The sequence below is a fragment of the Molothrus aeneus genome, chromosome 20, assembly GCF_037042795.1.
Source record: "Molothrus aeneus isolate 106 chromosome 20, BPBGC_Maene_1.0, whole genome shotgun sequence".
In the NCBI taxonomy this organism is placed as follows: domain Eukaryota; kingdom Metazoa; phylum Chordata; class Aves; order Passeriformes; family Icteridae; genus Molothrus; species Molothrus aeneus.
The window spans coordinates 10,919,424-10,946,702 of record NC_089665.1 but is presented as its reverse complement, the minus strand read 5'-3'; the positions used below and the strand labels follow the sequence as shown (position 1 = coordinate 10,946,702).

The 27,279-nt window shown below is 53.1% G+C and overlaps 1 protein-coding gene across 1 annotated transcript in view; it reads left to right on the top strand.

Annotated features, from left to right (window-relative positions):
• Positions 1-27,279, top strand: part of MNT (MAX network transcriptional repressor) — a 35,539-nt gene that overhangs the window by 199 nt on the left and 8,061 nt on the right. Inside the window, exons 2-5 of the mRNA XM_066563498.1 lie at positions 8,375-8,936; positions 11,043-11,084; positions 11,762-11,873; positions 26,857-27,049. Coding sequence (XP_066419595.1) covers positions 8,375-8,936; positions 11,043-11,084; positions 11,762-11,873; positions 26,857-27,049 — 909 coding nt within the window. The remainder of the gene's footprint in view (positions 1-8,374; positions 8,937-11,042; positions 11,085-11,761; positions 11,874-26,856; positions 27,050-27,279) is intronic.

Here is a 27,279-nt window from a genome sequence, read left to right as displayed (position 1 = left end):
GCGCTGCCGGGGGCATCCGGCCCAGGGAAACTCGGGGCGGGCGGGGCAGTGTCAGGGCACGGGGGGGATTCGGGGACGGCACGGCGGGGGCTCCGTGCGGGCGGGGCTGCCCCGGGCCGGGCCCCGCTCCCGCCGGGGGCGCCGCCGCCCCCGCCCCGCGCGCTGCGTGTCTCCGGCCGGCGGGAGGGCGGGGCCTGGCGCGTCACCGGCTCGGCCCCGCCCGCCACCACGTGCGCGCGGCCCCGCCCCGCGCGGCCCCTCCAGGGGCTGCGGGGCCCGCCCGGGGCGGCGGGAGGGGACGGGGGAACCCCGGAGGGGACCGGGGAACCCCGCGGGGACGCCCCCGCACCGCCCGCTGCCCCGCACCGCCCGCGCCCCGCGCCGCCGCTGCGGCGGCCCCGGCCCTCCGGGAGCGGCGATCTGTGCCCCGGGGCCGCGCAGCAGCGGCGGGCGCGGCGGGGCTGCCGCCCGCGCGCGGCTGCGGGACAGCGGCGCCGGCCCCGCTCCCGCGGCGGCCCCGGCGCGGGGACTCGGGCGGAGCCGCGGGAGCGGCGCTTTGTGCCGCCGCCCATTGTGTCGGTGATGAGTCACGCAGCAGACGGGGATGCGGTGCTGAGGGGCCGCGCAGGGCCGGGAGCATTCCGAGCCCGGAGCACAGCCCAGGCTGTGCAGATGGCAGGGGCTGCCCGGTCCGCGCTCCCCGCCGGCTGGGTGACAGCTCCGGCGCTGCTTCCCAGCCCTTGACAGTCTCCTTGCCGCCGCCAGCCTGTGGTGATCCCCGGGCTTACAGGTGGTGGCCGTGCTCAGGGTGCAGCAATAAAACACCCGGGGCTCAACCTCTGCAGGTTTGGGTTTGTCTCCTGCTGCTGGGAGACAGCTCCCGCTGCCCTCCCGCTGCCCCCCGCTGCCAATCCCACTGCCATCCTACTGCCATCCCACTGCCATGCCGCTGCCCTCCTGCTGCCAATCCTGCTGCCAATCCCACTGCCCCACGCTGCGGGAGCATCTTGTGAGTGGGTTCAACAAGCTGTGCTCTGGGTTACAGAGGAGCAGGAGGGACCTGCCTTGTTGTGCTGGACAGCTTCTGAGGCAGGAATTACTGCTGAGCAGGGTATATGGGCAGGGTAACACAGCAAAGAAAAGACAGCCTGCAGGCTTCTCAGCTCCAGGAGCAGTTCACAGGGATGTGTGGGGATGTGGTGTCACACAAAGCCACCACGAGCACGCCCCGGGCTCTGGCTGCTGCTGGGGGGCACAGACACGTAAGGGCTGGGCTGGGTGCAGGGCCAGCAGCGTCAGTGCAAACGTGGCCACTTCAGGGAAGTCTGAACACCAGGAAGACTCTGGCAGAGAGGGAGGAGCCCTGCAGTGACCTTTGGGTGGCAGGAAGATTTCAGGGGAGAGCACAAGCAGAGGAACAGCTGGGAAGCACTAGGAAGTAATAAGTAAGAACAGTAAGACTGGGTTGGCCTCTTTGCCTTGTGTTCTTCCTCTCCTCCCCCTTGAAATCTTGTGTTCTGCAAAGCATTATGGTCTGTTATACCCCCAGTTACACTGTGGAACTCCAGGGGTCCAGTATGGCCTGAAAATCAATCCATTTGGGGAACAGCATTAAAAAGTATATACTGCACTCATCCAAGGGCTGCTGGGTCTGCAGCTGACAGCAGTGCCTGCTGCTGCTGCTGCTGCTGCTGTAACCCTCTTGCTGTAAGCATGTGCCTCCCAGGCATGTAACACTCGTTTACATGGGCCCAGACTCACAGCCTGGGGTCATCAGCTTTCAAATCTTTCTCTCTCTGTTGTGTGCAAGCTCCAGAGACATTTGACTTGAATTAGAGGGTGCTGATTGCTTTGAATGTAGATTAATCCAGGAATGTTCCATGATCTAAGAAAAACAAATTTCTTTATAATTGCAAGTAACTGATACTTGTTTTCCTAGGGTTTTTCCCATAGATGCTCATCTTGCGATGCTGCACAGTTCATTCACACCATTCCTTTCCTGAGTGATGCCTGTGCAGGCAGTGACTCTGCAGCAAGCACAGTTCTGGGCTTTTCCATCTCACCTACCTGCCATTTGGGCACGCTGAATCGCCTGGGAGTGATAATGGTGTATGGTGGCCAGGAAGGTTTCCTTTGGCTGTGGTGCCACTTTCCTTTTGCCAGTGGGTGAGGAGGAGAACCTGCTCAGACCGTGTGCCCGTGGCTGGGCAGTGGCTCAGTGCTGTGCTCTGCGTGGTCTCTCACTGTTGTCTTTCAACAGATCTCATCAGTATAGTGTTGGGGTGCATCTCCAGAAACCTTGTGGGGCTTTTTGCCCACCACTGGCTTCTGTCTCACCAGGGTGCTGTGTGGCTCAGCCTCGGCCTCGCTGGCTGCCACAGGCAGCACACCCACCCGGGTTTCTGTCGGGGAGGTTAAAGCACCTCCCAACACACAGTGTGAGTTTATCTGTTTCCAGAGGCTTGCAGGAGAGCTGCACTGCAGTTCTGAGGACAACAGAGCCATAGTGACATAGTGACAATTAGACTTTGACTTCAGGAAGAGCCTTGCTCTGTGACACAGCAATGTCTGAATCTTGGGGGGTGGCAAGGATAATTGTGGGATTCCAGGCATAACTGCCTTGGTGCAGCCAGTTCAGGTGATAGTGGTGACTCCCTGTTTTGATGGGCAGATACCCATCAAAATTGATTCTTCTTTCTCTTTCAAGTATGGAGATAGGGTTCTAAAGGGTAATCTGCACATTTCCGTTCATTTCCTTGAGAAGGAAGCTGGCTAGAGTGAGCAGCCTGTGGAGGCAAGGCCTGGTGCAGCCCTGGGATGAAGGTGCAGCAGTGAGCCCTTGTTCTCGTCACAGGATCGAGGAATGTTACCTGGAGCAAACATGCTTACCTAACAGGCTGGCTGTTATCTGCCAGATCCAGTTTTGCCATGACTCACTGAACTCATTTCACCTGTCTGTGCTCCCTTGCTGGCTGTGTGACACACGAGCTGTAGACTCAAGGCAGGCTGCAGAGCTCTTGCCAGCAGTGGATGAAGTGGGGTCTCAGAGTTTCTTCTGAGGGCATATCTTTGGGCTTTTTGGTCTGTTTTAAGGATACACAGTCTGTTTCTAATACTGTTTATTAAGTCAGTTCATGTTTACTGTTCTTTTCCAACCTGTACATTTAAGGCACGTCATGGTTCACTGTTCCTGTAGTGTGTGCCTCTGTCCCTGGGCCAGAAGCAGGGACAGCAGTGTCCTCATGTGCGTGGGAGCGGGTGGGTTGGGTCCTGCCTGTCAGCCATGGCACTTCTTGCTCTGAACTGTGACACAGAAGCTGTTCAGGTGACAGAAATACATGCTTTTTATCAGAGCGCATTATTTTGTCTCCCTGTCTCTTAAAAACGCTGATGCCCGGGGGAGAAGCACAGGCCCATCCTGTGTAGGACAGCTCACCTGCTTGGCTGCCCAGGTGCAGCTCCTTGGATGGTGGAGCAGGGTCAGCATGTGCTGTTGATGCCCACATGGCCTGTCAGAGCCAGTGCTTTCTTGCACTTCATCCCAAATACCATGGAAGGGTACAACAGGAGCTGCATCCCTCCGGCCCACCAAGGTGTGATGCTGCAGCTGTGACGGTGGCACGCTTGGCATCCTGGAGACATGATGGTCCTGGGGTTTCTCTAGAGATGAGACTCTCCATGATGGTTTTGTTTTTTTAGCAATCTTGATCTGTTTTCCTTTGTAGTGCTGCTAAATCCTCACCCTTTATTTCTTTCTTCTGTCCACAAAGAGTTAGTTGTAACTAAAATGCAGCTAAAATTACTCTAGAGCTGATTCAGGGTTTCATTTAATCACTGGAATAGCTTATTAAAGCTATTGTAAATGTAAATTATCTGTAGAGAGTGGAGAAGCTGTTTTTAGAAATGTCTGCCAGGTATTTATTTAGTTATTGTTAATTGTTCTTCTGGTTGAGAAAGCGGAGATCTGAGTATTGCAGTTGTTAGCAGTGAATGGTGACCCAGTCTGCAGATGAGGTGTGAGCCTGTGACAGCAGTGGCAGTGCAGCAGCATTGCTCGGCAGGGAGGGTCTCAGGTTGGGGTGGGGGTCTCTGAACCCCTGAAACTGACCCCAGCTAGGCTGTCCTAGCTCTTGCTTCTCTGTAGTGTATTGTGAACTTCTGAGTTCCAATCGTGCAGCATTTCAGGTTCCTTTGTGAGCAGTGTGCTCCTGAAATGCAGTTCAGTTGGTGTTTGAGGTGCTAGTGAGGCCCGGTGTGTGGGGAGGAGAGGAGTGGGCCCGTTCGGGGTCAGCTGCAGTGTGAACGCAGCACTGGGAGCAGCAGTGGCCACTGGCCCTGTGGAAGTGTCACCGGGGGCCTGGCAGCCAGCTCTGCACTGAGGGCACGGCCAGGAGCCCAGAGGGCTTTGGGAAACGGTGCCATGTCTTGGGTCTGCTGTGGTACCGGTGGAGAAACAACAGTGCCAAGGGCTGGGCACCAAACTGCCAAATTTTAGCTAAGATGGGAGAGAAAAGTGGGGCTTGTGCTGTTGTCAACCAAAATTCAGAAGGAGTCAGAAAAGTGTCCTGATTTTAAAGGGTTCTCAGTCCTGTAGGCTTGTTCCTAGGCCTGGAAGTGCCTGTGGCTGTGTGCTGCAGCCTCTGGTGTCAGCAGCATTTGCTGTGACTCAGAGCTTGCTTGGCTGATGCTGAGCTTTGCTGGGCTCCAGTTCTGCTGACTGTTCTTATCTCCCCCTTCCTGGTTCTCCCCTGCAGAGCCAGGAACTTGCAGAAACACAATCTAACCTCCAGGCTCCAGCCTGCCCTTCCTCTTGGCATGACTTGTCCCCCCCAGGGCAGCCTTTGGAGTAGTAAATACCTGGAGACTCTTCAGTAAGCAGCACTTTCTTGGTAGGAGCCTGCAGTGACTCCTGCAGGTGACACTGCTGCATATCCAGAGTGAGTGACACCCAAGGCACTCCTCTCCAGGGCTGTAGCAGTTCAAGGGATGCAGGATAAGTTCCCAGAAGCGTTGAATGATTCAGAAAAACACTTCAGACCATTCAGAAAACAACACCACCGAACTGCCTCACTGTTCCTGGAGTGAGAGATGTTCTCCACTGAGCACGCACAGAGGTGGGATGCTGGGCTATGCAAAGGCAGACACTGTTGATAAACTCTGGGTACTGATGGTGTCCCTAGTGAAAGGTGGGAGCACTCAAAGGGCTCTGGCATCCCTCAGAGCCTGCTCCTCCAGCAAGGCTGCGGGAGGCTGGGGCCATGGCCTGGCTGCTGCAGGCCCACTCTGCCGGCCCGAGGGCTCTACCCGCTGCTCCTGGCTGGCCTGGCAGCAGGGCTCTGACAGATGGGTGGCATTTCCAGGGCAGCCAAAAGGGGCGAGATATATTTAAACACAGCAGATTATTAGGTAACAAAGAGTGCCTGGTGCTGTGTACTCAGACCATCGAGGCCCTAAATAGCACCAGACCACTGGTCAGGGGTGCTGACCCTGTTTCTGTGTCCTCCCAGGACAGGATTTGCTGCTCTGTCCCGTGGCTGCCCGTGTTGCTGTCACTGCCGGGGTGGTGTGGCCAGGGACCTGAGGTACCTGCTCTCACCATGTGAACCTGCTGGCAAGTGGGGTGGTGTGGCCAGGGTGGGATTCCAGGACCCCTCGTGCTTGGGCTGTGGTTGAGATCCCCTGGGAGTTTTCAGGACTGGTTCGCTCCCATGGTTTGTTCTGTCCTCAGTCCCCTTGTTAAGAGTGTGAAGAACTAGTGGAAATTGCACATAACTTTGAGGTGCACCTTTGGATTCAGCTATCCTCTTGGCCGAGGGGATGCCCTGAGCCTTGGCTGCTTTCTGTGTATGGGCTTGCAGGAGATCCTGTGCTGGGTGTGCCACGGGGGAGGGAATGAGCCTTGCATGTGTCTGGCATGTGCCACGCAGCACACAGCATGGTGATCACACCTCCTTGATCTGTATCTGTGACCAAACGTGGGTGAGCCTCCTTCATATGAGAAAATATAGAGCTTGGGGGGGGCTTTCTTCAAAGAGCATCTTTGGTTTGTGTGCAGGGTGTGAGTGCAAAGCGAGCAGGAGACAGACCTTCACCACCCAGTGGGAGGGTTTCTGTCCAGGGAGGTGGCTCAGGGCCCTCCAGTCCTTTTGCTGAGGCTGGGAGCATGGGTCCTACCCTGCCTGTGGGTAACTCAGACCCAAGAGGACAGTGGCTCTTCAGTGTTAGATCTTGGCTAAAAAAATCCTTGAAATAAACTCTTTAGCTCAAGGGAGCAACACCAAAGGCCTTGCTGGCAGGTTGTCAGCAGCCCGAGGGCTGCACCTGCTTCCAGAGACATTTACATAAATACTTGTGATCAGTAATGCCTGCTTTAACCTTGCTTGGCTGTTCTCTCCCTTCCCCACGAGTGTAGCTGGTTGCAGGAGTTCCAGGCTGGCTCCTGCTCCCGTGCTGCCCTGGGTGCAGATCTCAGGTGTCCTGGCTGGGAGCTCTGCTCTGCTGTGGCTGTGTCACCTCCAGCAGCCCGGCAGGTCCTGCTGTCCTCAGCAGGCACTGCCCCAGCTCCCCACTGGTGACTCCTTCGCTCTGAGTGTGCCTGGCCAGCGGTGCCCGCCAGCCTGCGGCCGCTCTCTGTCCCCGGGGCCGGACGTGCTCAGGGAGCACCGTGAGTCAGCAGGTCCTCGGGGCTGGGTTTCCTCATGCACCCTGTGCCAGGGCCATTGCATTGGCTCTGGCTGCGAACCAGCAGCAAAGTGGAGCAAAAGATCTGCAGACAAAGGGCTTTTCTTTATTAGTTATTAATGTCGTTGAACTGAAACACTCCGAAATTGTTGGTAGCTGAGATTTGTGTTTGCATCAGGGGATTCCTGATGGGGTTTTTGCCACCCTGCGCTGCTTCGCTTCTTCCTTTAAGGAACTGTTGATAATACCCTGAAATATTTTGAGAAAATACAGAGAAATGCAGCTTTAAGGCTCAGCTGCTACTTAAGCAACCTCCCTCCTATTTTGGAGTCAGTCAGATCGTTTGCTCACTCACCCTACTTGTGCTGCAGAAGTTGAAAGCAAACTGTGGATTTGAGTCGTCTCGGGCAGCCCTGGGAAGAGTGCTGTATGGATGTGAAACCCTTCCTGATGACAGAATTTCACATGGTGCTTTTGTGACTGCTGCAGGGTCAGAGGCTGGGCTGCAGCCCCAGTGCCAGAGCTCGGTCCAGAGGGTGGTTTGTCCAGGGGTGGGTTCAGGACCGTGTTTACCTTGGCAGCTGGCTGCTTGACCTGGCTCATGCTCTCCAGGGGAGGTTGGGCTGTGTTTGGGCTGCTACTGCAGCTGAACTTCAGTAAATTGTGTCAACTGGATCTGGGTCGGTGTTGCTGTGCGGTCACACGTACCAAAGGGCATTCAGAATCGGGAGTAAGAGTTTTGTTGCCTTTTTTGCTCTCTGTAGTTTTTGCACCATACCCTAAAAAATCAAAAGATGGATTAGAAAGTATCCCAGTAGTGGCAGGGCCCCTCGGGGGTGGCCAGCTGGGCAGCTCTGTGCCTGGTGGGGCCCTGTTCCCCTTGTTACGTCAATACAGATTGTCTTGAAGATCACTGGGGGATTGAAAATAACCTGGTCATTCCAGGTGGCAGCAGACATGGTCTTCTCTCTAATTTCCTAAATACATGTTCTGACTTCAGTGTTTCAGTCAAGCCAGAGCTTCCTCTGGGAGAGGCTCTGTTGGGATGTTTCTTAGAGCTTCCTCTGAATTACCTGATTTTGGTGACTATATAAGACAGAACACCCAACTGTCCATGTCCTTCCCCTAATCCCTCCCTTGATAAATTAAGGTTTTATTTTCCATATATTTGTATATTACTGTGCAGAGGTTGCTGCACCACCTTTTGTTGCAGCTCCTCAGAGGTTGTCAGGAGCGGGATCTGCTGAGCCTCACGGATGGTGGGTTTGGAGATATTTGATTAAGGCTGCGCAATGTCTAGATGCCAGGGCCACTGGCGCCACAGGACTTGTATAAATAAATTTTGTTTGTGCCATGTTCACGCAATTAAAGCCAGAGCCCTGGATTGCGTTTGATGAGGTTTATTTTGCTAGTCGGGCCACATAGATTTCATTTACTTTGTCTGGTGTTCTGAAAACATATAGGAACATACACACATCAAAGCCAAGTTTAAGAGCTTGATTAAAATCCACAGCAGTAAAGAGGTGCCCTGATGTGTTTGTATCAGTGCAGTGTCCATTGAGCTGGGGTTCACTCGGGATAGTATACAACCCAGGGTATTTTAACTTGGGGATCCTGCCCCGTGCTGTTTGTAGGCCGCTCTCAGGGAAGGTCAGGGAAGCGCCATTGCTCACTGTGGGTGTTTCTCTTTCAGAGGAGAATGAGAAGCATGAGAAGCTCTGCCTGGAGAGGGAGCAGGAGCAGAAGAAGGCGGGCAAGGCCAGCGTGCCACGGGCCAACAGCACCCTGTCCCCAGAGGAGCCCCGGAGCGAACTGCTGGTGCCCATCTCCCCCCCGGGCGCAGTGCCCCTGCCGCCGCCGCCCCTGGCAGCTCCCATTTCAGTCATTCCCATCCCCGTTGTCACCAGCTCCCCCCAGCAAGCCGCGCAGACCGCCCTGTCGCCGCCGCTGGTGCAGCGCCACCAGCCCCTCGTAAGCACTCCCAGTGTCCCCAAGGAAGCGCCCTCGGTGGCACCGGTGATCCAGCGGCCGCCGGGGCCGCACCTGCCGGACGGGAAGGCGGCCACGCCGCCCTCGGGCAGCCCCAAGCAGCTGCCGCACTACACGGCGCCCGTGCTGGCCATCTCCCAGCACCATGTGGTGCCACAGCCCATCCAGCCCCTGCAGCACCCGGCAGCGCCCGCGCCCCTCGGCGCCCTCAAGCTGGCGCCGGCCGACGACATGAAACCCATCGAGCTCAAGAAGAGAATTGGAGGGTGAGTGCACCGTGTGTCCAGGGGGGACAGCCAAAGCTGCATCCCTCTGGAGCGGCTCCTGCTTGTGCAAAGTGTTGTTGGATCAGAAATGCCAAGACCTGTGGATGTCTTTGAATTGCTGAGAGCAGGGTTTTTTAGCTTGATGGGTTTTTATTTCCCTCCCTCACTCCACACTGTAAGATTTTGTGTAAGGATTTTTTTTTTGCAGACTGGAACTGTGTTAGGAAGCAAATCCCAGCCCTGCATGTCTGATCTCAAGTGGTATCTCGTGTTATGTTTGGCAAAAGATCACTGCTTGTACTGGTCAGGGAAATCAAAGTGCACTGCTGCTTGTGGGAGCTTTCTTGAAAACTGGAATGGGATCTGGGAGATGTTATTCTGAGGACAGAGATCACCAGTTTCTCAGTGCTGTAAGTGCTAAGGGCCTCCTGCTTGCTCAGAATCTTGCAGCTGGAAGCGGCTGAAGACTATGTAGTCTGCCCTACCCTCTGACAGGACTTGTGGCTCTGATGTTGCTCCAGGTTAGTGTTTTTCTGGCTTGTTCTTAAGGACTTTGGCTGGTGGAGACCCTGCCTTCTTCTGTAGGTGGTTGTTTCCAGACCACAGTATCCCAGCAGGGGGTCTGGTATTACTGCTTGTGGACTGGGAGAACAAACCATTCCCTTCTTTGCAGCAGTTTTACCTGTTTCCTTTGGCCCCTCAATTTTCCTGCACCATAAGTGACCTGGATCTGTGCAGTCTTCCCTCCTGGCTGTGCTGTCTGGGCCTCTGTTCTGGCTGCCTGCAGCAGGGGGATGTCTCCTGGCAGTGGTGTTAGAGATGGTGTGTGAATGCCATGGGGACTGGTGGAGATGTATAGCGGACAGAAAAAAGGTTTATTGGGATGTACACATCCCAAAATGCATAGAAACAGTGAAAGTAATGCAGATAGGAGTTTGTGAAGATAAAGGCTTCAGTAAAATGCCAGTGTAGTTCCTCTAAGCAGATTGAGATCTTCAGAGCCTGTCTGCTGCTGGAAGGGTCTGTTGGTCTGTGCACTAATGGAGAGAGCCCATCACTGACGTTGTGTGGGTTCAGGAGCTGTGGAGGAGGTTTCTGCTGGCACAGGGGGCCAGGGCAGGCTGCACAGGTTTGGCTGCCTGGGCTGTGGGCAGTGGGGTGGCTGCAAGTGCCCCCACAAGCTGCTGCTGTGCTGCCAGACTGAGCTTTGCCCTGGGAGGTGGGGGGCTGTGGTGCCAGTGTGGAGCACAGCATCACCACTGTCTCCCCCCAGAATTGCTCCATAAGCACAGAAAAGATATATTTTTCAGCCTGTAAATGTTTCACGGGAAAATGCTGTCAAATATTGGTGACAATTTATTAAATATTATTACCTCAATGTCCTGTACCATAATATAATTACTTTGCACAGTATATGAAAGATTCTTGAAATGTCCACATCTGCTAATGTACCTTATCACTGAAAAACGGAGCTGAAAAACTGAGATAACATGAATTTGTTTGGCTTTTCCCAAAAATATTCCTCTGATTCAGAGAGTGTGTGGACTCCAACCCCAAAACCAGAAACTCACGCTGTTTTTTTCTTCAGCAGTGACTGGAGAATTCCTGTATTGCTTCATTCCCTGTTTATCCTCAGCTGTGTTGTTTCACGCACAGTAAAAATCCAAAGTTGGAAGTGTCTGCTCAATCCCATATGCTTGAATATGGAACTGCACAAACCTTGTCCCACTGGAGTGTAGGCATAGATCAGAACCAGGTCAGAATCTGGGCTCTCTGGGTCTGTACAAATACTTAAAATCCATACTTTGTGTCTTTCCCTGTTGTTGGTAGTAGCCATGTCTGCATATATACACACACATCACACCTGTTTGTATCTTCTGTGCACTGTGTGCACAATGCTTGGTTCCTCTGATGCACGTGTAAAGTATGGAGTTTATCTTGAAACAGTGTAGGCAGGAATATATATGTACTTAATGTTAAACCAGTAATACATGAACACTTCTGCTGCTTTTGCATCTTGACATACAGACACTGCTGCAGGCACAGGTGCAAGGCAGGAGTTTTCAACCTGACACCGAGCTGATCTTTGTTCTGTTTGGGTTACAGGGTTGGGACCAGGGAAGTACATAATAAATTGGAGAAGAACAGGTGCGTAGAAAGCCAGGGGTTTGGGTTTTTTAATTGTAATTCCCCTCCTTTTTTGGCCTATTGTCTGTCAATATTTGTTTGGCTTTGGCGGGTTTTTGTTTGTTTGCTTGCTTGTTTTTTAAACAGATAACCTGAATAAAATTCTTAGTGACTATTACTGAATCTTGCAGTATTGCTTGGCTTTCTTATAGCTTAATTCTGCATTTCTTGCTTCCCAATATGTTCTGTTTAACTGCACCATTGCATCCCAACCACCCTGATCCTGCAAAGCAGTAACAGTGCATAACAGTGTGACTCTTTTGATTTAAAAAGAGTAAAATACCCCAAATGAGGGGTCAGTGTACAGTGTGAATACAGAATAAACATCAGTTTCTGACCCAAGACTCTAATAAGCCTGACTAGCTAAATTGGAAGTATGGTGACAGTGAAAGTACCAGCACAGTGAGATGAGATATTTTATTTAAGGCTGCACGGTGTTCCTAACAAAGCTGGGGTAGAGCCCAGGCACAGGCCCTGCTGGGTGAGCTGGCTCAGCTGTGACAGGCTGTGCTGGGGGGGCTGCTATGCACAGGTGTAGGTGCTTTGCTGGATTAAGGCCCCAATCAAGCTCTCCCCTCCGTGGAATTGATTCCTGCTGTGTCTCCTGGCAGCTGACGACCCACCTGTGTTTTCTTTAGACGTGCTCATTTGAAAGAGTGCTTTGAGACATTAAAGCGCAACATCCCCAACGTGGATGACAAGAAGACCTCAAACCTCAGTGTCCTCAGGAGTGCCTTGCGATACATCCAGGTACGTGCAGCGCTCGTGGTGCTGGGCAGAGCCCAGAGCTGACTTGGGGTGCACAGAAACTCCCCCCCGGGGGTTCCAGGTTAGCCCCACATCATCCTTACCTGAAGTGGTGATGGCAGGGAGCAGATAATTCACGTGATCTTAGAGACCCAGGCTGAGTGAACTTCAGTTGTTTCCTTTTGGGCCCAGGTGAATTTTAATATATATGGTTTGGGGAGGTTTTCTGTTTGCTTAACCAAAAGACAGATTTCGGTAAAGATTTGGTATGTCTCAAAATTTTGATGAGGGGGACATGGAGGCAAGGAAAGCTGAGAATCTGAGGCTGCAGCATGAGGCTGTAGGTGGATGGGGCACCACCAGGAGTGAATCTGGGAGAAAGCACAGGTAAAAATCAGTTGTGTTTGTAGCTGGAGGGTTTGTTTGTAGCTGTGCTAGTGTTTGCTTGTTTAATGTTTGGGAAAGTGGTTAATGGTAGCACAAAAGAAATTGTTGTAGATGTCCCCTGTGAATGTGAAATCAGTAGTATGTAAGGCAGTTAAAATTCATTTGGAAACTGGAAGAGTTGCTGCAATTACAATGCAAATAGAGACCTAGTACACCTTGTACATTTTGACTGGAATAAAAGGTGCTGAGGATTGATCACAATGGTCTTTTCCACAGTAAAATGTAATCTTTTCTCACTTTGTTTCCGTTTTTCCTCAGCCACTCTCAAACACCATTTCCCTCTGGTGTTCAGAATTGATTATTCACTTCAGCTTTGCTTTGGAGAGTCAGTAATGCCTCAGAATAGTTCAGCCCTCCTCTTAGTTTTCACCAGCAGCTTCCCTCGGAGAGACTTTGGTTGGGGCAAATTCTGACTGTACCCATCCACTCTCTGTGTTGCTCAAAAAAGTGGTTTTTGGGGGTGTGGTTGTACTGAGGCCTAATGGGCTTTAGAGAAGATCTGAGCCTTTCTTTGGGTTTTGGCAGGCTGATGTTGTAGTTTGCAGGAGGAACCTCTCTGACGGCCAGTCTGGGGTGCGCAGTCCTGGCCGGGACTGCCTGGCTGTGGCTGTCCGTCGGTCAGTCTGTCCGTGGCTGTCTGTCGGTCGGTGTGCAGTCTGTCCTGGCTGTCCGTCGGTCGGTGTGCAGTCTGTCTGTCGGTCGGTGTGCAGTCTGTCCGTGGCTGTCTGTCGGTCGGTGTGCAGTCTGTCCGTGGCTGTCTGTCGGTCGGTGTGCAGTCTGTCCTGGCTGTCCGTCGGTCAGTGTGCAGTCTGTCCGTCGGTCGGTGTGCAGTCTGTCCTGGCTGTCCGTCGGTCGGTGTGCAGTCTGTCCGTCGGTCGGTGTGCAGTCTGTCCGTCGGTCGGTGTGCAGTCTGTCCGTCGGTCGGTGTGCAGTCTGTCCGTCGGTCAGTGTGCAGTCTGTCCGTCGGTCGGTGTGCAGTCTGTCCTGGCTGTCTGTCGGTCGGTGTGCAGTCTGTCCTGGCTGTCCGTCGGTCGGTGTGCAGTCTGTCTGTCGGTCGGTGTGCAGTCTGTCCGTCGGTCGGTGTGCAGTCTGTCCGTCGGTCAGTGTGCAGTCTGTCCGTCGGTTGGTGTGCAGTCTGTCCTGGCTGTCTGTCGGTCGGTGTGCAGTCTGTCTGTCGGTCGGTGTGCAGTCTGTCCTGGCTGTCCGTCGGTCAGCGTGCAGTCTGTCCGTCGGTCGGTGTGCAGTCTGTCCTGGCTGTCCGTCGGTCGGTGTGCAGTCTGTCCGTCGGTCGGTGTGCAGTCTGTCCGTCGGTCGGTGTGCAGTCTGTCTGTTGGTCGGTGTGCAGTCTGTCCTGGCTGTCCGTCGGTCAGTGTGCAGTCTGTCCGTGGCTGTCCATCGGTCGGTGTGCAGTCTGTCCTGTCTGTCTGTCGGTCGGTGTGCAGTCTGTCTGTCGGTCGGTGTGCAGTCTGTCCTGGCTGTCCGTCGGTCAGTGTGCAGTCTGTCCGTCGGTCAGCGTGCAGTCTGTCCTGGCTGTCTGTCGGTCGGTGTGCAGTCTGTCCGTCGGTCGGTGTGCAGTCTGTCCGTCGGTCGGTGTGCAGTCTGTCCTGGCTGTCCGTCGGTCGGTGTGCAGTCTGTCCGTCGGTCGGTGTGCAGTCTGTCCTGGCTGTCCGTCGGTCAGTGTGCAGTCTGTCCGTCGGTCGGTGTGCAGTCTGTCTGTTGGTCAGCGTGCAGTCTGTCCTGGCTGTCCGTCGGTCGGTGTGCAGTCTGTCCGTCGGTCGGTGTGCAGTCTGTCCTGGCTGTCCGTCGGTCAGTGTGCAGTCTGTCCTGGCTGTCTGTCCGTCGGTCGGTGTGCAGTCTGTCCTGGCTGTCCGTCGGTCGGTGTGCAGTCTGTCCTGGCTGTCCGTCGGTCGGTGTGCAGTCTGTCCTGGCTGTCCGTCGGTCGGTGTGCAGTCTGTCCGTCGGTCGGTGTGCAGTCTGTCCTGGCTGTCTGTCGGTCGGTGTGCAGTCTGTCTGTCGGTCGGTGTGCAGTCTGTCCTGGCTGTCCGTCGGTCGGTGTGCAGTCTGTCCTGGCTGGCTGTCGGTCGGTGTGCAGTCTGTCCGTCGGTCGGTGTGCAGTCTGTCCTGGCTGTCCGTCGGTCAGTGTGCAGTCTGTCTGTCGGTCGGTGTGCAGTCTGTCCTGGCTGGCTGTCACTCAGCCGGGTGCTCCCGCAGCGGGTTCTCTCCGGGCGTGGCAGGGAAGGTCACGCTGCCCTCGGGCGGTACCAGCTCTGCCTCCACGTGTGTGGGGAGCACATGGCGAGCACACGGCCCTGCTGGTGTGGTGTGAGCTGGCACTGACCCGGCCCCCAGGCAGGGCTGGCCGGCTGCCCGCGGGCAGTGACGTTGTGTAACGTTGTGTAACCTCCTCACCGCATCGCCTTCTCCTCCTCATCCTCCCTGGCAGCTGCTCAGGGAGTATCCCGGGCACTGTTTTCCTTGGCAGCACCAAAGCCGTGGGTCTGTGATTCAGTCGCAGGATTCAATTGTGCTAAAAACCCAGATTACTAGAAATCTGATTTGAAATTTCAGCATTCAGAAACAAAAGTTGTCTTTTAATTTTTTTTTACTGCAGTTTGAATTCAGGTTTGATCTGTTTCAACAGAACTAACATCTATCAGTGTGGGGATGGCCGCCAATCATGTGCCAGGCTCCATGTGTTTCACTCACAGGCTCAGTGTTTCCCTTGAAAAGAGAACAGGGCAATTGTACAAAGGAGATTTAAAAGTAAAAGCTCTTACTCTCAGGATAGCAAAGTAGTTTTTCACTAAAGGGAAAAAAAAAAGCTCAGGAAACTCAAACTCAGATGAGCCTCGCAGGGGAGGAGCACAGCACCAGCCAAAGCTGCACAGCGGCTGTTCTGCTCCTGCAGGCACTGTGACAGTACACTGATTGTTGCAGCCTCTCTTCCTACAGAATCCTTCCTTCCCCCCTTCCCAGCTGGAACTTCTTAGAAACAGACTGTTTGTTTCCTTGGCTGGATTTAAATATTTGTATCTGCATCAAATCAGATAAGTTAGAAAGTTAAATTCTGAACTTCCCATAGAGCTGTCATTTTAATTTATCCTTGGACCTGGGCTTGTGCTCTGCTACAGTAAATTAGAATTTGCAATTAGGCACAGTGTTGCACAAAGGAAATGGGGCCCAACGCAGCTGGAAGTTAATAATCCCTTTAGCTGGTGATTCAGCCTGAGGCAGTGTGGGCTGTTGTGCTGCAGCTCTCAGCTGAGGAGGGTGTCCTGTGGGTCCAGCAGCACGGTGGGCTCCAGACCTTGGCACACAGCTGCAGCCAAGTCTGTTTTACGTGGGCCACCTCGGCTCTTGGTCTTCACTTTGCCGCCTGCACAACCTGAGTGGAAATGTGGAGACCTCTGGGAAGTTTGTAAGGTGCGTGGAGCGATGTGGAAAAAACCACAGTCAGAATAAAATGCTGTTTGCTTTGAGAGAGCAGAGCCCTGTTCCCTGGCTGTGTCCTGAGCAGTGTCCCAGCAGAGCAGGGAGCAGTGCCCTGTCCCCTGGCTGTCCTGAGCAGTGTCCCAGCAGAGCAGGGAGCAGTGCCCTGTCCCCTGGCTGTGTCCTGAGCAGTGTCCCAGCAGAGCAGAGCCCTGTCCCCTGGCTGTGTCCTGAGCAGTGTCCCAGCAGAGCAGGGAGCAGTGCCCTGTCCCCTGGCTGTCCTGAGCAGTGTCCCAGCAGAGCAGGGAGCAGTGCCCTGTCCCCTGGCTGTGTCCTGAGCAGTGTCCCAGCAGAGCAGAGCCCTGTCCCCTGGCTGTGTCCTGAGCAGTGTCCCAGCAGAGCAGGGAGCAGAGCCCTGTCCCCTGGCTGTGTCCTGAGCAGTGTCCCAGCAGAGCAGGGAGCAGAGCCCTGTCCCCTGGCTGTGTCCTGAGCAGTGTCCCAGCAGAGCAGGGAGCAGAGCCCTGTCCCCTGGCTGTCCTGAGCAGTGTCCCAGCAGAGCAGGGAGCAGTGCCCTGTCCCCTGGCTGTCCTGAGCAGTGTCCCAGCAGAGCAGGGAGCAGAGCACTGTCCCCTGGCTGTCCTGAGCAGTGTCCCAGCAGAGCAGGGAGCAGTGCCCTGTCCCCTGGCTGTGTCCTGAGCAGTGTCCCAGCAGAGCAGAGCCCTGTCCCCTGGCTGTGTCCTGAGCAGTGTCCCAGCAGAGCAGGGAGCAGAGCACTGTCCCCTGGCTGTCCTGAGCAGTGTCCCAGCAGAGCAGGGAGCAGAGCACTGTCCCCTGGCTGTCCTGAGCAGTGTCCCAGCAGAGCAGGGAGCCGTGCCCTGTCCCCTGGCTGTCCTGAGCAGTGTCCCAGCAGAGCAGGGAGCAGAGCACTGTCCCCTGGCTGTCCTGAGCAGTGTCCCAGCAGAGGACAGCCCTGTCCTCCCCGGAGCCCCTCTGGCTGTGCCCATGCCAGGAGGGCAGCAGGGAGTGCCCAGCCTGGTACATGTCAGACGTGGCTCACAGCCCGTGCAGCTGGGCTGGCTTTCGCCCTCTCAGGAGGATTCCTGCCCCCTGGGAAATGGAATCATCTTTGGAAGCTAACTGAAGCCCTTAAGCAAGGCTGCTACTCTGTGTTCTCAAACTGTGCCTGTCACTGGGGCACCTGAGCATCCTCCAGTTTTGGGGGTTATTTTCTACTGTACATGTGGTGTCAGATGACATCCAGGTGATTTGCTCACCAGGTGACACTGGGACAACTGGCACACTGCCCAGCCCAACCCATCAGTCTTCGGTTGTGCTGCAGGTCCTGCTTGCTGGCCGGTTTCCCCAGTACAGTTGAAACGCTGACTAAATAACAAGGTGCTTTCAAAGTCTGAGATGCAGCTGAGCTTCCCAGAGCATGCAAAACGCAAAGAGCAAAAGTCTTTGGAAGGTGTGGAAGCAAGGCACTGCTGTGATCCCAGCCCCGGCACGTGCTGCTCGGCTGTGGCAGAGGCGCTGGGGGCTGCTGTGGTGGCGGATGGGCCTGGTCCTGCAGAGCAGTTTCGGCTCTGTTTGTGAAATAGACTTTGCTTACTGATTCACAGAAGTCCTCTGGCAGCCCTGCTTGTAGTGTTAGAGACAAAACGTAGCTGTAGTGAACTAAGGATTTCTAGTATGGCCAGTTTGTCGTTATTACCTTGGGAAAGGGTGAGAAGGGTGAAATTTCTTTATGACTTACCTGTGCTCACTAGTGTTGCTAATCATTTATGGTGTTGAAGTTGTTTATCCTCACGTCATCTCCCTCGTCTTCTCAAACTGCCTGCACTAACAGTTGTGCCCCCAAGAGTGATACAGTTTCCTGTTCATGCCAACAGTAATCAACAGATTTGACTCCCTTCGGGGTAGAATGAATCCAGAGTACTATCCAAGGATGCCTAAGTAGTGCATGTAAAAATCCTTTGTGAAGCCCTTTTTAAGCTGATCTTGTGGACATGTGAACAGACCAGATACTGGTTTTACATTGGTTAAATTTTCCTTTTAAGATTCACAGCATCTCTTTGTCTTCTAGTTTGTTTTATTTATCGGTCACTTCACTGGTGCCTGAGCACAGTCATTCATCCCTGTCTGTGTAGAGAACCAGAACAAGGCCGGTGAATTTTTGGGTGCCATAGCAGTGCCTGATGTGGGCGTTGATGGGTGCAGAGGGCCCTGCAGCCATGCCAGCTCCTGGTGCAGGGAGGTGCTGGACTGCAGACACAAACCACAGGTCTGACAATGGTTGTGACTAAAGACCAGAACTCATTTACCTTCAGGCACTGTTGTGACTAGATTATTGATCAAAATGCATAAACCAAACTGTGCTGCTGAATCCTGTTAAGTTCCCCACCTCGACGAGGATGGCTGTAACTGTTATTTTTAATTCTGTGCCAGCTGTGAGGTGAATAGACTCATCTTCTGTAAAACTTGTCTAGTAAGAGTGGGGTCCATCAGTACCTGCCATGCCTCCCACACGTGAGCAGTGTTCAGATGCCAAGCTGTGCTGCTTCATGGTGTTTACCTGACCTGATCCACTGATTCTATCTTGTCTAATTAGCCTGAATCTCAGTGTCAGTAATGAAGGCCTGCAGCATCCATGGGCTGTGGCCATGCAATGTGGTGTCATCTGTAGATTTCAGAAAGTGACAAGAAATAAGACCTTAAAAAAACCCACTGTTTAATTCCCTGCTGTTCCTCCAGCTGCAGCAGGACCTGTCTGTAGGGAGGCTCGTCCAGGGAGCCATCAGGGCATTTTTATTTGCAGGATTGGCCACAAAACATGTCCTGTAATAGTGATTAAAAATGTCCAGCATTTGGAACTTGTTGAGTAATTTGAGCTGTTTCTTAACCATTGCCAAGAGGGATAGTGATTTTTTTTAAAGTATCTCACTTGTTACTTGTACATGAGAATTTGGAAAGGGTGAATGGAATTATAAATCTGTCAGTGTGTTTGTAATTGTCAGAGAATCCACACCTGTTCCACTGCTGTCATTTAAGCAGTAGTTTAAGAAGCACTCGGGGTTGTAAAAACCAAACCAGCCTGTAAGGGGATTGCAGCACAGGGTTTGGGAATGCTGCTGCATGGTAGCTGGTGTGTTTGGGGGCTGTTGCTTGTTCTGGTTGCCACCTGCTGTGGGAGCTGGCATGGGAGGAGAGACAGCGCGTGGGCCCTAACGAGAGTAGGGATAATTACAGCGTGGTTGCATGGGCTCTATTTTATGTGTGACGTTGCAGGAGTCGCCTGTCTTTGAAACACAGCAAAAGCCCCAAACAAAGCAAAGGCAGCCCCTCAGCCCAGCAGAGGAGCTGCAGCAGGGGCATGTGGGTGCCACGGCACGGAGGGCAGCTGTGCCAACAGCAGGGCAGCCCCACTCTCCTGCACAGACAGAGGTTTGCACCCTGGCACAGCTCTGCCTCATGGCCTCACGCAGGTGCTGGAGTGGGTTTGCCTTTAACAGCCGGGTTTGTGTCCTCCCACTGCCACCGCGGCCCTGCCAGCGAGGGAGAAGGATGGAGAGCAATCCTCTGGTGACCCAGATCTGCTCTGTGGGCCATGGGTGGAGCTGCTGGGGTGTGAGTAAGTGGCACTGACCTCCTTAGGTGCATGGGGAAACAGGAAGGAGAGGTGGTGCGGAGGATGGCGCATCTCTGAGTCACCGGCCCTCGGACCTGCTGCTGTGCTGTGGGGGAGTGCTGCTGTCAGAGCCCTTGGCTCCTGGCACCAGCATCACCTGCCAGAACTATTCTGGGAGGTGTCCTCTACCAAGAGAAGCCCTCACTTCCCTGCTCCTTGGACAGGGTCCCTTCAGGTGTGCAGCTTACCTGTGCTGTGTGCCTGTTGGCTGAGCCAGGGTGTAGGAATGGGAGCAAAGGGAGGACTGTGCCCAGGACCCATCCAAAACTCTGCCTTGGCTCCTGCAGCAGCTGCTCAGATTTGCCTGCAAGGAAAATACAGAAGCACTGCAGCAAGTGGATGTAGGGATAAAGTGTCTGCTCAGAAATCTCCTCCTCATGCCTGGCAGACAGCTCTGGCTGTGGGTCCAAGGCATAAACCCGCCTGTTGCCCTCTGGAGCTCTTGTCCATGCATCATCACAAAGGCTTGGGAAGAGCTTTGGGGTCCTGCATCCAGCAGTCGTGTTGTTAATAATAATAATCCCTTCTTGAGATGCAGCATGCTTCATTTCGGTTTGCAGAAAATGATGACACTTAATCTCAAAAGCATATTTCCCACAATTCTTTTTCATTTCAATTTTTTTAAATTTAGGTGTGCAGAATTAAATTTGAAATTAAAAATTATCAAGTTTTAATTTCTCAAGTTATTTTAATTTTTTTGGGATCATTTTCTAAATAACAAACACACCATGGTATTTCAGGGTCTTTGGGGCTTCTGGAATCCACTGGAATCATTAGAAATATCTCATTTGTTTACTGAACAACAGAGACTGGTTAAAAAATAAAAATAGGAAAAGCAAAAGACATGGCCAAACTGAACACCAAGTGATTGCAAATCATACTTCAGTTATTGTAAAATTGAATTTCTTGTGTCCTTGGGAGTCATATCAAGGCATTAAACCACATCTGCTTACCTGGTGACAGCCAGCATGGGGCCAGTAACTGGCCTGGGGATGGCTCTGCTTTTCCTTGCTTTGCTGTACTGTGGGTTCCAGTTGGTTACTGCCTTTTTGTTTTGCTTTTTGGGGTTTTTTTTGGTGGTTTGTTCGTTGTTTATTTTCTTCTGAATTTATTTTTTGTCTTCCTGATTTGGATCATTCCTGCTCTCTGCCCCAGTGACTGTTTGTACTTTGTCCAGAGTGCAGTGCTTCAGGAGGCTGACTCTGACAGGTCGGTGCAAACAGCCACGTTCCAGCCCTAGTTTTGATCACAGATTAAGGCCTGATGTCTTTTTTTATCAGGAGCCTGAAGTGCAGTTATCAGTGCGAAATGATAAATGTAAATACCAATGCATGTCCTCATTTTCCATGATTGCTCCAGGCATATTTCCGATTCTTGGAAGTATTTCTGTCTAGAAGTTGATCCCTATGCCTGCAGCCAGGTTGAGCAGTGGTGGGTGGTGCCCACCCTGCTGGGACCTGCTGAAAGGTGGGTCCAGCCTGTGCAGCGAGGACGAGCTCCTTGCCTCTAGTCCCTGTGCTCGTGGGGCTGAGGTCACCTCCCAGGACACAGCAGCTCTCCTTGGCTGCTGTCCTCGTCCTGGGCTCGGCCACTGGGAGTGCTGGGTCACGAGGCTGCTGGCAAACACCCACGGCCTGGCTGTCGGTGCAGGGCTCGCACTCACGGGGAGCCAGGGGCAGTCTCTGCTTCACCTTGCAGGCTTTACTTTGGTTTAGCTCCTGGTGTGAAGTTTGAGTGTGAAATCTTAAGAGGCTGAAGCTGGGGCACGAGCACTGGGAGCCTGAAGTCCTTGTGCTGTGGCTGCCCCCATTTGCACACAGGCCCCTGGGGACCGGTCATGGTGAGACCCTCGCCCCGCTCTCCCGGCGCTGAGCACGGTCTGTTAACATCTCAGGGCTTTGGGTCAAGCCCCTTGTGATTTTAGCTTGCGTTTGGGGAAAGCAGGACTGTGGTCCTGTGCTGAGCGGGGGCTCCTGAGGCACGGGCTGCAGTGAGGTGTGGCTGTGGGTGCTGACATGCTCTGTGGTGGTGCCCTGGTGCCCCACCTGTACTTTGCTGTCGGTGGTACCGGGCCAGCACATCCGGCATCACTGCGGGATCTCATCTCTGAGAGCCGGCAGAATGAAGCAGTTGCCATGGAAACCATGGCTTTGGTTCCCGTGGCAACCAGCCGGGGTTCACACACGGCTGCTTCTTGCAGACAGAGGGGCTGGTCGGCATCGGCGGGCAGGGACGGGGTCTGGCAGGTGCTGGCACCTTGGAGGGTGCAGGGGTGGCTGCAGAGGCTGGGGACGCCGGCCTGGTGCCGGGGGAGCTGGCTCCTCACCTTGCCAGCCCCGCAGGCCCTGCTCCTTGGCAGCAGGTCGGGTGGGCTTGGGGCGAGCGCTCGGTGTCGGTGCTGTGCCGTGAACAAACTGCTTGTGGCAGCTGAGCAACACAGACAAATTAGCACCATTCGAATCAGGAATGCCCAGAGTTCATAGGAGTGATGGAAAATCCCCAGATTCTACAGGTGAGTGCCTTGGCCAGTGGAGTTTTGGCAGCTGGGGCTGTTTGGGTTCCATTTGGGACTCTGTGGGAGCAGCTTGTTCCCCAGCATCCCTCTGGTCCTGGTTGGAACATTTTTGGAGTCAGGCTGGTGGATTCTTGCTCCTGCTGTGAATCTCCTGCACAATGGCAGTCCCAGCAAGAATAAGATCCTTAGGATGTAGTTTTTTTTCCATTACATATAGGAATCAAAGCTCTGTGCAGCAGTGGAGAGCCTGACTGGTCTGGTCTGTGCTGGAGGTCCTGCAGGTCAGTGGCAACTGAGGAGCCCCTGGCTCAGCATGTCCCTTTCTCTGGCACCAGCTGTGATCCCCAGAGCAGAGAGTTAAAGATTATCTGGCTCAAAATTGCAAATCACTCTCCTGATTGCTTATTGATGAGGTATTTTCAATCAGCAAATGTTACAGAAGAAAAGAGCTGAAATATGCTTTGGAAAACTCATAATTGAAAGGGTATTTTTAAACGGCTAATAAAATGTTTATGAGGGGAGCTGTGTAATAAGGCCTTTTAAACCTCTCCAATGCCAGCCACAGGGCCAGCAGCATTCCTGAGGCAGGTGCAGGGAAGGCATTGGGGGCTTTATTTCTGTCTTGACAGGAGAGTGAGCAATTTAATTACAGATGGCTATAAAATGGAAAATTCTTTGCAGTGACAAATGACTGTTGCTATACAAGGAGAGCAGGAGTTGGTGTACGGTTTGTTTACCAAATGATGACAGGGAGATGCACACAAGGACCAAAGGGTGGCTGCAAACCAGCCAGGATAGTGGGCACAAAGTGGGGAAGAGTTACCACTGGAATTGTGTCAGGCCTTTGCTGTCACTGCAGTCGTCTGGTCTCGCTTCAATAATCCAGGTGCACAAAGGCTGCCAAGGAGCTGACAGGTACAGGAGGAGAATCAGATACTCTAGGGGAGAAAAAGCAAACCCACATGTGGATTTTAATTTGGTTGCTGGTGTTTAAATAAAAGATGAAGGGACTCACCACTGCCCTTGTGTCCTTGTCACAGCTTCCACCTGCCCATGGAGCAGCCCCTGCTGTGCCCGTGGAGTGCTGCCTGCCAGGGAGGGCCAGGCCCTTGCTCTGCTGCAGAGGGCTCACTCAGCTTCAGCTCAGCAGAACTGAGAGTGTTCAGAGAGGAGCATATCTGCTTTCACCAGAGCCAGCAGTTGATTTGCAAAATTTACCAAGCATCAAAAGCCATAGATGGATTCACAAGAGTATGAGGAAATCCATTATTTCTTCCTGGGGTAGCTCAGCTTCCCCCTTGGCATGGCCAGGGCCTACTCTTTTAAGTGATGATCATGTGGAATTTATTTTAAGGGTGAAAAATAAAAGAGTTCTAAAGTCATAGCTTCTGTAGGTTCCTCACACTGCAGTGTAACAGTTGCCTGGGCAACCAGGGTTCCCAATTGCTTAACAGGAAAAAAAGAAATGCTGCAATGATGGAGATGCAGACGTAAGAAGGAGGGTCTGTGCTGGAGCCTGGTGCTTGAAAGAGCAGTCTGGGATGGGGTGGCCTCAGTGAGAGGCCACCCCCAGCTTTGGGCTGTCCTCTGCAAACAGAACAGAGCTTGAGGGCCATGCCTGGCCTTCCTGGGACCAGCCCAGCCTGGCCTCTCCCTGAGGAAGTGGGAAAACAGAAATGCAGGTAACTTCAGTGATTTTTCTGCTGTGGAGAAACAGGATCAGTATTTCATGAGCCAGGTTAAGTGTGTGTCCTCCAAGATCTTGGCAAGCACCTTAACTGTCCTCCCAGGTGCCAGCACCAGATGTGAACCCTTGTCATGGTCCTTCCCAGTGGCTCTGGAGGTGGGTCAGGTGGCAGCTCCTGCCCTGCAGCTCACCCAGGCCTCTGCCTTACTGAAATTTCAAAGGAAAGGTGGTTAGGCATTTGTATGAATTTATTTTATCAAAATTTTATTCTCAATGACTGTGTTGTTCGTAGTTTTAGGATCCCCTCTGCCCTTCTCAGTGCTACCATTACATTCCCATTCTGTTGGAAAATTGCAAAGGCTTGGGTCTGGGGAAAAGTGTCTGTGTGGTTATATGTAATTTTAAAGCATCTGGTTTTGTATTGCATGGGATCCATGGTGATAGTGCTGACAGAAACTCCTGTTTTGGAAAAACATCCTGGGGATCAGTGGGAGTCTCTGAAGGTTTTGATGTGCCGGGGCAGGTCAGTGACCGCAGTCCCAATGACTCAGGGCTGGCTGTCACTGTGGACTTTGTGTTGACTGACGGGAAATCCTGGCACCTGATGTGGACAGGATGACTTGCAGAAAATAATCTGCCAGGAGGCAGGTGCCAGGAGCTGTGAGTGCCTGCAGGAGAGCCACGGAGGCACAGGGGTCCCTGCTCCCTGTCCCTCCACGGGTGCTCCTTTCTGCAGTGGGGCCAGGGCTGTTCTTGCTCCAAGGTTCAGCTCCCAGTGCAGGGCACACCCCCAGTCCCTGCAGAGCCTGGGAGGGGACTGCACCCAGGTGTACCTGCAGAGAGTGGGCAGTGCTGGGGGAGGAGCTCAGAGGAGAGGGAAGAGGGCTCCAGTTAATCCCAGTTCATTATTAGGCCAGAGCAGCTCAGCCTGGAGATGCATCTTTACCAAGTGAGCTCTGGTGAATTGCATCCCAGAATAGGTTTTGAAAGATTATGTGTGCCTCCAGCCCATCTGCTGCTCCAGCCTCCCCAGCAGCTCCCCTTGGAGAGCACCCAGCCGTGCTGCAGCCCTGGGAGGAGATGCAGACCCAGCAAGGGGCTGCCGGGAGCTGGCGCCCAGTCAGGAGCTGGGACTGCTGGCACCGAGGGTGGCAGAGCCCACAGGGCTGGGCTTGGAGCAGTGCCATGTCCCAAGGCCTGTGGAGTGCCTGCAGAGTGACATAGTGAACTCCCTGGCTCTCTTGGCTGGGAGACTCGTCCTGTGCTTGCTAAGGGTTTGCCTGCCTTCCCGGTAATTAAAAGTTTGTAACTAATTACCAGCTGCCCTGCTCATACTTTGCAGTAATGCTTTCCCCCGCTGCTGGGAGTCTCCTCTGGCAGCAGGGAGTGAAGCCAGATCTGTTTGAATATGCGTGTGCTGTGCCCGCTGCGGTGCGAGGCGGCTGCGGGGATTTCTGCCTGCTCCTCTCCTGTCCTCTCGTGCCCTGTGTGGAGAGCAGCTTTGGGGAGATGCTGCAGAGAGAGACTGGGCTCATGTTTGCACAGCAGGTTTAGTCTCAGCCTTTCTTCTACTTGCCTCTTTCCTGATGACATAGTGAAGGGAAGACATTCAGACAAGTTGCATGCAAGTCTTGCGTGTTTAAACCTGATCCAGGACTATGCACCTTCCTCATCACCTTCCCTCCATCACTCCCTGTCTCACCCACACCCCTTTGCAAGGCAATCAGAGCACACACAGCACATGACTTTTCTGGGTCAGGCAAAATGCCTTGGCTGCACTCAACAGGAAACAAACTTTAAAACTAGCCTGTGGATTTGGGCCTCAGCCACATGGGAATCTCTGGGCTACAGGTCAGGGCTGGTGCAGAGCCAGGATTCCAGGAGTCCCCATCCTTCCTTTCTGGCTGTCCCCATGGCTACTTCCCTGCTGTGGGCTGCTGGGCTTGTCCAGGACATGGTGTTGGTCTCTCTGCTGCCTGTTTGGCTTGAAAAGCAACAGGAGAGAATGAACTGCCCCCTTTGCCTGAAAACCCTCTGTTTTGAGGAGCTTTTAGCTGATCTGGAGGGAGAGGAGCTGTCTCCATTGATGCACCTGCAGTGGTTGTGCCCTGCTAACATACATTGTTTGGCTCTTTTAAAAATACTTCCTTTATTGCTGTTACTGGGACAAAGGTAGCGGCAGGAGCTGCCCTAATCTGCGTTGCCTTAGGCTGCATTAAAAGCTGGCTTTTAATGGCTTTAAGGTCCTTCCCAGCAAACCTGTGAGCTACAACACCAGCAGATCGATTGAAAGGCATGAGGTCAGGCTCTGATTGTACTCATCCTGGAGAAACTGAGAGAGAAATAAAGAGATGTGTTAAGACCATGAGCCTGGTCCTCTGCCAGGTGTGGGGTTTGCTTTTGAGCTCAGTGCTTGCTGGCAGTGAGGGAACAGGAGCATCCATGTGGGCTCTGTGTGGCTGGTATTTTCAGAAGTGTGTGTGGGATTTAAATTCCCAGTGTTGAAACTTAACTTGAGAAAATGGAGAGTCTGTATGTGGTTTTACAGATTTCACCTAATTTTGTCTCTTATGCATATAGTAAGTGTGGCCCTGGGCTGAGGGACCAGGTCCCTGACTGTGCAGTGCTATACTGATTTAAAAACTCATAAAACAGGCCTTGGAATAGTAGGTCCCCCTTGGGGAGTGTGGTTTGTATTTCCCAGCAGTAGTGCTGGGCAGTGTGGGGCATTTCTCTGTATTGTGCTGACTGATGCAGCAGCTCCCCTGACCTTCCCAATGGATGTGGTGATTGCCAGCACCAAGGGGGCATTAGCAGGAGAGGACAACAAATACCCTTCCTTCCTGTTTGACCTCAGGATTTCCCCGTGATGCAGGGGCTTGTTGGTTGTACCTTCCACCATCTCCTCTAGGTCAGGAACTCTTGCTCAGAAGCTCATCAATACTTAGGCTTTTTCTTTCCTTCTAAGCATTTCCATTTTGAGGGCTTACCAGTTTTCCCTCAGAAAGGAGATGTTCAACCAGAGCAATACTTTATGTGCCAGCTCTTGTCCTTCCCTTTCTGCCCACATTTGGTAGGTGTAAATGTACCTGAGCATGTTTTACACCAGCATAACTGGCAGTATGAAATAATGAGCTGTGGACATGGGAGTGACCAGATTAGTGTAGGTTATTCTTGTCTTTGTTCTCATGATATTTCTTTTTCTTTCCTTCAACTTCAGACTTTAAAGAGGAAGGAAAAAGAATACGAACACGAGATGGAGCGGCTGGCGAGGGAGAAGATCGCCACGCAGCAGCGGCTGGCAGAACTGAAGAACGAGCTGAGCCAGTGGATGGATGTTTTGGAGATTGACAGAATTATTCGACAGACAGTTCAGCCGGAGGATGACCAGGCATCTACCTCGACAGCATCAGGTACCCATAACTGTTCTCTTTTTTTTGTAATTATCTTGGAATGTCATTGACACAGTTACATGGAGTGGTAGGGATCTTCATTCAGCAGCATCTGGGTTTCTTTGCATTCAGAATAAAGTAGAAGGTTTTGGAGTTTTTGTAATGATTGATGTTGCTAACAACACACGGCTGCTCATGTGAAGTAAACTGAAACTTGTGCATCAGTGTCAGGTAGATACAACGTGCAGGTT